General features: G+C 46.4%; 1 protein-coding gene across 2 annotated transcripts in view; it reads left to right on the top strand.

The window, feature by feature from the left end:
- The window catches only part of LOC139383466 (rho guanine nucleotide exchange factor TIAM2-like), a 126,814-nt gene that overhangs the window by 89,665 nt on the left and 24,189 nt on the right, over positions 1-12,960 (top strand). For both annotated transcript variants that reach the window (XM_071128011.1, XM_071128012.1), the window contains exon 15: positions 2,276-2,379. In XM_071128011.1, the coding sequence (XP_070984112.1) occupies positions 2,276-2,379 (104 nt within the window). The remainder of the gene's footprint in view (positions 1-2,275; positions 2,380-12,960) is intronic.

Below are 12,960 nucleotides of genomic sequence, written 5' to 3'. Positions count from 1 at the left end.
CACTTAAATGTTTTGTGTGCCCATTCACCCTCTGAATGGCATGCATACACAATCCATGTCTCAATTGTCTCAAGGCTTAAAAATCCTTATTAAACCTGTCTCCTCCCCTTCATCTACACTGCTTGAAGTGGATTTAACAAGTGACATCAATAAGGGATCATAGCTTTCCCCAGGATTCACCTGGTCAGTGTATGAAATGAGAAGAGTTCCTAATCTTTTGAACACTGTGTAGTTTTGCTCGATAGTGAAATTAGGATGAATTTCCATGCAGCAAGTTAAATATGAGGGATTTTCTCACCATGCTATTTATACAGATAGGGTTTTCATGTCATTATGCTTAATTTATTCTGAGTATGAGAACTGAGAAGGTTTCTCTTTCGAGTATTTGGGGTGTTGAGTTCTCACAGTTTGTACTAGAGAAGCGGTTCCTGTTCCGTTCTGGTGACCACCGAATCCTCATCAAAAGCTCTCGCGGACCACCATTTGCGTGGTTGCGGAATATTTATAATATAAAATATCTTGCCATCAACTAGTTGAAAACCACTGTACTGGAGAGAGTTAAATACAGTAATTTGTCACTACAACATCCTGAACCAAAACCACAGGCAAACACTTCACACTGCAGGACTGGTGATGACATGCAGTAAAACTTACCGAAAACTGTGTAGCCACTGGCTTTTCACTTAGTTGAAGATAAAACCATCTTACACAGTGCCCCCCCCCCCCCCACACACACACACACACACACACACACACTAGTGAGAGATGAGATAGAGGCCAGCAACATGGGTGCAGTTTCCTCCTTTACCTCTAGAGGGGGTGCTATCCCAGTCAGGCTAATGAGGGTGATGAGAGGTAAACTCTGAACCATCCTGGAGTGTGCCAACATCACGCTATACCACTCTATAGTAGAAGGCAGCACCCCTGGTGTGTGTTGGAAATGTTCTGTGGCATGTTATATTGACTTGAGATGTGCGTGGCAGGGTTATAACAGTCATATTTTGTCATAACCTGAAATAATATGGTTGTAACACTGTCATCAGCCATATATTTACACCTGTTGTGACATACACTGCACGGTTGGTTATGACACTTATATAAGAGGGTTAAAACCAACGTTTATTGAAATGTTTTTTCCCTGCCAAGACGTTTCCTCTCGTTTTAGGTTGCTTCTTAAGTCCTCTGTTGTTGTAATGAATTATTTACAGTCATGTTTGTTTCATCATATTTGAAATAGCCTACAGGAAATACACTTTATGACACTGTCATAAAGCATTATGACCATCCTGTGTCACTTTACTTAGTGCGTGTCTGACATCAATGTGTGCACAATTACAATAATATTCATTTTAATATGGTCAATTTCAGAAAATTGTATATAACATGAACATAGTGTTGACAAATAGGCTATGGTGTAATGTTGTTGCCATGTGTGGTGGGTTTTGACACTCTTGTGTAGGTGTCATAACCAGCCGTACATATCGGTCTAAAGGTCTAAATATATGTCATGACAGGTCTAAATATATGTCATGACAGGTCTAAATATATGTCATGACAGTGTTATGACCTTGTTATGTCAGCTGTTATGACATGTGATAACCTGGTTATGACTGTGTCAGCGGCAGGGTATCCTGGTGGTTAGAGCGTTGGACTAGTAACCGGAAGGTTGCAAGGTCAAATCCAAGAGCTGACAAGGTACAAATCTGTCGTTCTGCCCCTGAACAGGCAGTTAACCCACTGTTCCGAGGCCGTCATTGAAAATAAGAATTTGCTCTTAACTGACTTGCCTAGTTAAATAAAGGTCAAATAAAATGTATAAAAAGTGTTGTAACGCTGAGTGTCAACCAAATCTTTATCTCTCAGAATACAATGAAAAGGTCAAGCCCGTTGATTGTGCTCATGTGCTGAGTTGATTTCCCACAAGCCTGTGAGTTTGTTAGAAACAGGGAGGGAGGGTAGATGTCCCTACCAGCCCCAGTAACTGTAATCCGATCTAGCCCCAGTTAATCCAGCCAGGTGCCTTTTTAACCAGGAGCAGCGTGTGGCTGAGCCCTTTCCCAAAATGGGATTTTCAGGAAAGATACAACAAGAGTATATTATCAACAGCTTTCTCCTAAGACCACGTCTAACAAACTAGAGGATTTGTTTTTTTGTCTGACTAGTGGGAAGACCTCTTCTCTGTGATGTTTATTGTGACGGTTGTTAGAATGCTGCATGGCCAAGATGGTCAACTAAAGAAAAAACACTGAACAATGCTGTGTCTCTCTCTCCTCAGATGTGTCCTTGGTGCCAGAGGTCCCTGGTGAGTCCCTAGGTTCTGGGCTGGAGAATCGTCTACAACACTCCCGCCACAGCCACAGGGCCGTACAACACAGCAAGGTAAGATTGAATGAACGCTGCGCCCGCTGGCACTGCCCATACTGGGTTCAATGAGTCGGCATAAACATACTGAGAGGAAGTCGGAGAGCTCTAGAGACAGAGCGGGGGAGACAGAATAATCAAGATCTTTGAGACCATGAACCAACACACTACAAGCCCCAAGCAATTTTGAAAAACAGTTACTAATGTACACACTTTATTAGGTACACTGCCCCGCTCACGGAAATGGTTCGCTCCTACAGACAGTGAGTCACGTGGCTGTGGCTTGCGATATAAAGCAGACGGGCATCGAGGCATTCAGTTACTGTTCAATTGAACGTTAGAATGGGCAAAACGAGTGACCAAAGCGACTTTGAGGGTGGTATGATCATCGGTGCCAGGGCGTCCTGGCAGTGTCTAGGGTTTACAGAGAACGGTGCGACAAACCCAAAAGACATCCAGTCAGCTGCAGTCCTGTGGGTGAAAACAGCCCGTTGCTGGGAAAGGTCGAAAGAGAATGGCACGAATCCTGCAAGCTAACAGGTGTGCCACAAACGGGTAAGCAACGGCACAGTGGATAGGATAGGCTGTTGCAGCTGTCGGGGTAGGTTCCTTGTCAATCATTGGCTTATTGGGGAAATCAGCAATCAGACGATATCAGACAATAAGTAAATCAAGCAAACCTTTATTAATGCAATGGGCAGACAGAAGTTGACAATAGAAGCACAGCGCGTATGTCTCAGTAAGTTCTGCAACCAACCAAGAGGCACAGCTGATTATATACGTGATCACTCCCTGGTGGTGTGATCACCTACGTCAATGTATTTGTGCAGCAATAAGCTGAGGTTACCTTTTATAAAGTAACTTAGGACAGTAGCTTCTCTGAATTCAGTAGCATTGTCCACTGTCACACAAGATCAAAATGTCAAAACCAGACACACACCTAGCACACTCTTGCAACAGCTAGGGCTTAACCGCAAAGACTAATACAGATAGCTTGTGCAAAGTATAGTGGCAGAGTTCCGACACATAGCAACAGTACAAGCATGTGAATCTTAAGGTCCCATTAATCAATATACACAGCAGACGACCACACTAGGTTCCACTCCTATCAGCTAAAAAGAAGAAGAAGCTGTTCCAGTGGGCATGCGATCACCAACACTGGACAATTTAAGGAGTGGAAAAATCTTGCCTGATCCGACGAATCCCGGTTCCTGTTGCGTCATGCTGATGGCAGAGTCATGATTTGAAGTACGCATCATGAGTCCATGGACCCATCCTGTCTGGTGTCAACGGTACATGCTGGTGGCGGTGGTGTAATGGTGTGGGTAATGTTTCCCTGGCACATGGTATGTCCCTTGGTACCAATTGAGCAACATTTGAACGCCACACCTTGTAGAATCCACACCCCAAAGAATTCTGGCTGTTCCGGAGGCAAAAGGGTAGTCTGACCCAGTACTTGATGGGTGTACCTAATAAAGTATATATGTGTGCAAATTAGTGTGTGAGCTGTGCATATATAAATGTGTGCTTGGAACCCCTCATCAGGGACAGCTGTGGCAGCGGGGCTGAAGACGTCTTGGCACCACCCTTAAAGATCTCCATATAATTACGCTGGCCTCAGTCTACAGACAGCTTATTACTGTCACACTCCGAGAGAGATGCCCTTTGTCTCAGTCTAACGCCCATACTGTCAACACTCCCTCTGCCTGCTACTAACCTTCACTCTGTCATTGTCTGAGGCCCCAACACCCTAGATAGACACCCAGAATAGCAGGAAGTTTTAATGACAGAGTCAGGGTTGGCCATGCCGGGTCCTAGCCCTCAGTAGAAGCAGCAGAGGCATTGTACTGAACCTGAAAGCCTGGCCCTCTGCTAGCTCCCTGGCTCGACCCCTGGCATAGAGGGAGAATAGACGTGAAGCTGTTCTCTCTCTGTAGGTATTAGAATTAGAACAGTAGATTAGTCTGGAGGTTGTTGTTCCTTCCTATCTTGGTAAATAATTGTTGGCAAGCGTTTTTATAATCAAGCCTACTTTTTTAATTTCAAGCTTGTTGTGTGATCATGTTCGGTTTTGGGAGTCCTTAGTGACTAGGTTATCTCTGTAGCAGGGAAAGACTAGGTGACGGCTAGTGCACCTCAGCTTTCATCACAGCTCCACTTTTCCTACTGTAAGGATGCAAATGGCTGCTGTCCAGTGATGATTCAATTGATGTTTATTTTTGTCTCAGGGAGTTTTTGTTGTTGTCAGTTTTTTAAAAGTTTTTTTATGTAAATAATAACTTATTTAAGTCATTAAAGTGTATTTATGCGTCATGTTTGAAAGCTTTCTGCATTATGGTAATAAAACCGACCGATTTTAGAGATGGGGAAAAGTATCTATGCCAAGCTTTATTATAGGGTTGCATTAATGAGACCAGTCATCTGGAGGGCCAGGTTTTAATGATCCTCACTTCAGTGGACAGAAACGTAACATTGCAGCTCAGAGGAGAGAGAACGATCTGTATGCTGTTTGATGCTCCTAAAAATCTCTCTCTCGAGACTGTAAACACGGGCTGGAAATAGTGAATATCTAGGCTGGCCATTTGCCTGCACCCCTGTGTCTACAACTTGTAGACAGCAGGTTGTCAATGTGTAATGTAATGCCCCTATACACTGTTCCATTAGACATTACAGTGATACTATGCACTAAACCATATAGGCATGGTATGTCCCAGTGGGCTCTGTTAAGTCTCTGTAATAGCAGGTCTGAGGTCAGTGAAGAGGTGGATTAGAAAAGACCGGCTCCTCAGCTCTCGCTCTGTTTGCCCAGTGACAAGAATGAGTCCCGCTGCACTGGGATCTGCACTGCAGTACCTCTGACTGCTGCTGCTGCACCGGACACAGTGTTTGTCTTCGTACCAGCGGAGCGGTACCGGAGGCTGTGCGGGTGGGCTTGTGTGTAATTGGAAGGTGTGTGTGTGGGAAGGAGTGTTTGTACAATTGCATGCGTGTGTGAACGAGAGATACTGAGACAAATAGGTACCATGCAGTAAAAGCGAGCACTGTGAGATTTTGTTGTGGCAAATCTGATAGCTGTCAAGAACGGTTGGAATTTCGCCTCACTACCGGAGTCAGTTTGTGCCCCGGAGCGGAAACAAAACAATCTAGTCAATGGGTAGAAAATCACCTGTGTTTCAGGCAGAATCAGTGCCCACCGCAGCCTGCCAGCCAGCCTGTGACTGAATGGAGATGGATGGGAAGGAAAGACTCATTTCAAGCCTCTTGTCACAGCCTGCCGCGGAACACTGACTGACTTTGATTAATTGGTCTAGTGGTTTCCAATTTTCTCATATTAAAACGGTGAGCAGCTGCTACCAAAGCACAGTTAACTCAGTATTTACCCTAGTGCTCTGACACTAGATGAGGTTCCCCACTGCCATGCTGCCAAGTTGTTGTTGTTGTTTGGGACACACCCCCCCCCCCCCCCCCCCCCGGTAGTATGGTACTGTAGGTCCCATGGCCTGGAGCAGACTGACACCCTGGCCAGCCCACACAGCAGCAGCACACCTGACTGAGGGAGCTGACACTGAATATCACAGAATATCACCTAGATACTTCTGCTACAGCAACACTGTTTACATCAACACCATGACACAACCAAAACTCTTTTTAAACCACATTTACCACATTTTGTTGTAACACCAGGCTGTTGTAGTCATTAATACCAGTGTAATATTTCTTATTGGACTTTGTGAGGTTGGGGTAGTTGACCAGTAGCATTTCTTTGGCTACATTGCTCCATATGGAATGATGTTGCCTCGGACAGTCACCTTATTATTTAGGACGTTGCGTTAGGTTCCAGTGCTTTAGGTTCCAGTGTGTTAGGTTCCAGTGCTTTAGGTTCCAGTGTGTTAGGTTCCAGTGCTTTAGGTTCCAGTGTGTTAGGTTCCAGTGTGTTAGGTTCCAGTGCGTTAGGTTCCAGTGCGTTAGGTTCCAGTGCGTTAGGTTCCAGTGCGTTAGGTTCCAGTGCTTTAGGTTCCAGTGCGTTAGGTTCCAGTGCGTTAGGTTCCAGTGCGTTAGGTTCCAGTGTGTTAGGTTCCAGTGCGTTAGGTTCCAGTGCGTTAGGTTCCAGTGCGTTAGGTTCCAGTGCTTTAGGTTCCAGTGCTTTAGGTTCCAGTGCGTTAGGTTCCAGTGCGTTAGGTTCCAGTGCGTTAGGTTCCAGTGCGTTAGGTTCCAGTGCGTTAGGTTCCAGTGCGTTAGGTTCCAGTGCTTTAGGTTCCAGTGCTTTAGGTTCCAGTGCTTTAGGTTCCAGTGCTTTAGGTTCCAGTGCGTTAGGTTCCAGTGCTTTAGGTTCCAGTGCTTTAGGTTCCAGTGCTTTAGGTTCCAGTGCTTTAGGTTCCAGTGCGTTAGGTTCCAGTGCGTTAGGTTCCAGTGCGTTAGGTTCCAGTGCTTTAGGTTCCAGTGTGTTAGGTTCCAGTGCGTTAGGTTCCAGTGCGTTAGGTTCCAGTGCGTTAGGTTCTAGTGTTTTAGGTTCCAGTGTGTTAAGTTCTAGTGCGTTAGGTACCAGTGCGTTAGGTTCTAGTGCCTTAGGTACCAGTGCGTTAGGTTCTAGTGCCTTAGGTACCAGTGCATTAGGTTCCAGTGCGTTGGGTTCTAGTGCGTTAGGTGCCAGTGCGTTAGGTTCCAGTGCGTTAGGTACCAGTGCGTTAGGTACCAGTGCGTTAGGTTCCAGTGCGTTAGGTTCCAGTGCGTTAGGTTCCAGTGCGTTAGGTACCAGTGCGTTAGGTACCAGTGCGTTAGGTACCAGTGCGTTAGGTACCAGTGCGTTAGGTACCAGTGCGTTAGGTACCAGTGCGTTAGGTTCCAGTGCGTTAGCTTCCAGTGCTTTAGGTTCCAGTGCTTTAGGTTCCAGTGCTTTAGGTACCAGTGCGTTAGGTTCCAGTGCGTTAGGTTCTAGTGCACAGTCCTCGTGATAGTTTTTCAGCTCCATGAGGGTGTGTAGTAAACCTCATAACTCCCAACAGGAGCTGTACAACTGTATGAAATGGCTGGCAATGGCGTGAAGTTGTTGTGCTACACATACCATTTGCCAACAGGCTGAGTAGAGTAAGCTCCTTAACTTCCTCCAACCCTTAACTAAGAGGGATTTGACAGTGCATAGAGCAGTAACCACATCCTTCCATTACTGTAGCCTCGCTCGCCGCCAATATCGAAAGTAGGCCTGTCCAATTTTTCCATATAGACACATCCTATGTGTTTTAATCACATTTAGCTCTATTCACTGAGCTTGTCTGATGCTTTAAGCACACTGTGTGATTCAATCATTTACACACACAAATGACTAGAGGTAGTCCGACCGCAATTGATTTAATTGTGCCGGGCCGGGCTCAGACTTGCACCACTGTGTTAAAAAAAGACAGTGAGTGACTGTGACTAGCACCCATTGTCTCCCTCTCCTCCCTGCTGCAGCGACCACCACACATCAACAGTGTGTATAGTGTTGTCTCCCTCTCCTCCCTGCTGCAGCGACCACCACACATCAACAGTGTGTATAGTGTTGTCTCCCTCTCCTCCCTGCTGCAGCGACCACCACACATCAACAGTGTGTATAGTGTTGTCTCCCTCTCCTCCCTGCTGCAGCGACCACCACACATCAACAGTGTGTATAGTGTTGTCTCCCTCTCCTCCCTGCTGCAGCGACCACCACACATCAACAGTGTGTATAGTGTTGTCTCCCTCTCCTCCCTGCTGCAGCGACCACCACACATCAACAGTGTGTATAGTATTGTCTCCCTCTCCTCCCTGTTGCAGCGACCATCACACATCAACAGTGTGTATAGTGTTGTCTCCCTCTCCTCCCTGTTGCAGCGACCACCACACATCAACAGTGTGTACAGGGCTGTCCGTGTTGCTGAAGCTGCAACATAATTACAGCCATTTCTGTTGCACCATTGTTCTTGCGTAATATAACCATATACAATTTAAGTAGCACATGTCTTAGAGTGATGGACTGTGCCACCCCCACGGTCTCCACAATGGATCAGTCCACTCAGACAGGCGCCAATCAGACCAGTGTCTTGTACACCATGATTTGTTTTCTACTGCTCGACTAAAGAAATCTCAGTCAACCAACATCCTATCGACCAACCAAACAATCAACCACTAAATGGGGTCAGCCCTAATCCAATTACTTGGTTTGCTTCACCAATGATTTAGTGATTGTGGGAAATCCACAAATGATCCTTACAGGAACTGACTGGGCAGCGTACTGTAAATGGCAGCGTGTATTTTGGGTGCTATACCCGTTAAGAAATCCGTTGCTCTGTTCTAGGCTAAGAACGTAAGAAAGGTGTTTTCATCACCTTTTTAAACTGTGTGAATGTGAGAGGTGAGACATGCTCTCCAGTTACTGCGTTATTACTACTCAACTCTTTACGACTTTTGAACCACAACAGCCAGCAAAGACCAATGGACTCTAGAAAGAAAGACCTACAGCCTCATTAAACTTCTCCCACCTACTTACCTCCTCCTTGGGAAACTCCGACGTCCCCAGTCCCTCCTCCGGGACCTGCCTATTGGAGGGGGTGTAGTGGGTGGCGGTGATGATGACTAAGTCTATCAGTCACCATATGGCTGTGACTAGCCTAATAATCTGGGCTTATTGCTGGGAAGTTGCCCCAGCGTCTGGAGCGGCCCTAATGCAGAGAGACTGAGGGAGAGGAGGGATAGACCTATCGAGAGAGGCTTAAGAGGGCTCGCCGGAGGAGGAGAAGAAGAGGCGAGCTGGTGTGCATTGGAATGGCAGCCTTATACCATGGCTCAGGGCCGGGTGGAGGTTTGATTGCTGAGAGGAGGAGGGGGACGGTGGCGGAGGAGCAGGAGGAAGAGGCCAGGCCCTGCGTCTACCTCACCACCCTGATCCAGCTGTTCATCAGGGACCAGTCCCCAGCCCAGGCCCTGTGCTCCATGCTGGCCATGTGCTGGTTTTGGTCAGGTGGCTGTGAGGCCGAGGAGAAGGATCTGTTTCTGGGCTCGGCCCTGCTCACCCTCAGACAGCTGTTGAAAGACAAGCTGGACCTGCTGCTGGATGACATGGCTGGATGTGTGGCCTGTGAGAAACCTACAGTACCCAACCCACGCGCTGGACTCCTGGTAACCCAACACTGTCCTTTCTAGTTGTTTGGCCATGGTTATTTTAGTTAGTATGTTTAGGACAGGTCACATAGTGTTAGTAGGTGTCAATGTTTTTATGTGCTGACACGTCCCTGTTTGTCCAACCTGCCTCTACTAATGATTAATTTAAGCAATAAGGCCTGACATGGAAACCAAACCGGCTGCGCTTGTGCGCCATCGTGTATAAATTAATTTTCCCCTACACCAAACGCGATCACGACACGCAGTTTAAAATATCAAAACAAACTCTGAACCAATTACATTAATTTGGGGACAGGTCAAAAAGCATGAAATATTTATGGCAATTTAGCTAGTTAGCTTGCACTTGCTAGCTAATTTGTCCTATTTAGCTAGCTTGCTGTTAGCTAATTTGTCCTGGGATATAACATTGAGTTGTTATTTTACCTGAAATGCACAAGGTCCTCTACTCCGACAATGAATCCACACACAAAACGGTCAACCGAATCGTTTCTAGTCATCTCTCCTCCTTCCAGGCCTTTTCATCTTTGAACTTATATGGTGATTGGCATCTTAACTTTCATAGTATTACCACGACGACCGGCAACACAGTTTGTCTTTCAATCACCCACGTGGGTATAACCAATGAGGAGATGGCACGTGGGTACCTGCTTCTATAAACCAATGAGGAGATGGGAAAGGACTTCTATTTTAACCCTTGGCAACGCAGACGCTCGTTGGCGCGCAGGAGCAGTGTGGGTGCAATAATTGAATAACATAGATTTCTAAATTTATTTTGCAACGCGAGCGGTGTAGTCAGGGTATGAGGGGGTGTGGTGTATGGCCAATATACCACGGCTAAGGGCTGATCTTATCCACGACGCAACACGGAGTGCCTGGATACAGCCCTTAGTCATGGTATATCGGCCATATACCACAAACTCCTGAGGTGCCGTATTGCTATTATTAACTGGTTACCAATGTAATTAGAGCAGTACAAATAAATGTTTTGTCATACCTGTGGTATACGGTCTGATATACCACGGCTGTCAGCCAATCAACATTCAGGGCTCGAACCAACCAGTTTATAGTTAAGTATGTTGTATACAGTGCATGTAGCAGCTCCCCATGGGAGAAATGGTCAATTCACTGTCATACTGCAGTAGATCTTGAGGGTGTGCTGCTACAACTGAGTCACTGTGTCACTCTTCTTACTCTCTAGTATTATTTATTTTACTCAGTCCACTGGTTGTCCAGCCTGTCTCTGGAGGGTTGACTTGGCTTTTCTTTTTTTATGCTTTTGCTTTATATCAGAGTCTGTCCTTTCCATAGCCTGCTAGATGTTCAGTCAGATGTTATCAGACATCCCCTGTGGCAGGTTTCTGGACCAGCGGTAGGTAGTGTTTGCTATCACCCAGCTACATGTTCTATCCGGGCACCAGGTCATGCGGCTAGGAGAAGGCTTACCCATCATTGACTGCTCCCGACTGCTTTCAATTGATTGGACCTGGTTTCATGTTGAGGGAAGTGGTTTGCTGCTATGCTACCGTTCCTCTGCTGTCATTTGATATTGATGTGATCTGGGGGGGGGGGTGTAATGCTTTTTGTCTCACACCCCTATGGGGACTTATCATGAAACATGCACTCTGAAGTCTCCGACATTCTCTGAAGTATTCCACGCACTCTGAAGAACCGGTGGAATAATATTTGTTTAGAATGAAAAATAAAGCGTATAATGGGAATAGAAGACTGGGGCCCTCCCTCCCTGTTTGATTTATGAGAAACTCTCTTTATTTATTGAGCTTTAAAAAGCAGATGGCAACGTTGCACAATGGGCCTAACCTGAGGGATGAATCAGCCTCTGTTAGAGCCTTACTGTGGTGTGACAGGACACTCTCCTTTGAGCAATGGGCTGAGCCGGCCCGAGGGACACCCCATATTTTATCCCTGGCTTTATACTTTATAGACTTTCCATTTGGGATTGTTTATTTTCTTAAAGAGAGTCTTTTGGCGCCGGGAGGATTCTTTTCTTTAATTTGAAAGCGATTCATCTCTTAAAGTAGGCTTACCCTTCTGCTTTTAATTACTCTATTTTAATGTCTGGCAGAGATACGGGAGAATGGACAGTATCCGGCGTCACTCAACTGTTTGACAGCTCTTGTTTCTCTTTGGGCTGGGTTTGTTTCTAACCTCACTGTATTTGAGTACTATTTTAATATGACGTCAGTGGAGGCCTTTTGACCTTGGATTAGGAGCCTCTTGGGTGTGTTTGGCTGCCACTGGGTGTATGAGCGAGCAGAAGAGAGGTTGTGTGTGTGTGTGTGTGTGTGTGTGAATGACACCTTGCCCGTGGGTGGAAAATACCAGACTGGATAATCGCACTGTTGGCACGTCAAGCAGGAGCGATAATCTCTCCACAAACGACTCCTCTTCACAAACCGCTTCTTCTGACATCTCCCATGTCAACACGTCTAGGACTTCACATGAACAATACCCAAATAAATATCAGCCAACTGTTTCCAGTGTTAAATGTTCAACAAAGTTATCCACACACTTTCAGACATTCCGACACCTTTTTGGACACACATTTGTGCTGCGTTGTGAGAATGCTGTTCACTTCAAGGGGTGGGGACGTAGTGGAATCTAATGGAATATGTTGCTTCTATACTGAGACCGTAGTTAGGCTAGTTAATTGTGTTGTTGTGTTGGAATGGTCTGCCCACACAGGCCTAAGCTTCCAGTCCTGGATTGGATTTGGAACAATCAGCTAGTTGTCACTCGGCTTTGTCTGCAAACAGCAGACCCAGCAGCAGGACACCCCTCAGTACGATGTTGTTTACCAGGAAGCATAGCTTCTTAACATAGGCTTGGACTCATGTTTTTATTGAAAAGCACCCACAATTGTTCATTCGAGGACCACCTCTGGCCTGTTGAACAGACACCGCTGTTCCTGACCGTGTGACAGTGCAACAGTGAGGCTTGCGGGCCAGAAGAGTCCTCATTGTGTTGATGTATTGGGAGGCCAGGCCTCAGGCCTGTGGCAGCATGACACTGGCAGCCTGACCTCTGCATTATACCCTCTAGAAGCTGACAAGGGTCACGTGGACCAGAGATGGGGTGAGAGAGACCGACAGAAAGAAAAAGAGAGCGAGGGAGGAATTCCCCTCCGTTCGCACTGTCCGCTCGGTCCGGCCGTCTGATTGATAGATATGCAGATTGGTGCGGGCAGCAGTTTTTAGTCAAATGCCTACGCTCACAGAACCTCTAGACTCAGGATCAATGGCTAGCTCCCATCAAATGGCCCCTGGAGAGTGAGGTGTTCTGTAGACTGAGGCTTCTCCTGGCCTGGTGGAGGAGGAGGAGGAGGAAGACGATGTGACAGACAGGGGGGTTCAGTTACTAATGAGGAAGAGGCGGAGTGTGGGAATACTGAACGTGAGGATCTGATTAGGACTATCAAGTACTGTCCACTCAAGAACAACTAATTGC

The sequence above is a fragment of the Oncorhynchus clarkii genome, chromosome 25 (assembly GCF_045791955.1).
Source record: "Oncorhynchus clarkii lewisi isolate Uvic-CL-2024 chromosome 25, UVic_Ocla_1.0, whole genome shotgun sequence".
In the NCBI taxonomy this organism is placed as follows: domain Eukaryota; kingdom Metazoa; phylum Chordata; class Actinopteri; order Salmoniformes; family Salmonidae; genus Oncorhynchus; species Oncorhynchus clarkii.
The sequence above is the reverse complement of the archived record's forward strand: the minus strand, read 5'-3'. Positions and strand labels throughout refer to the sequence as shown.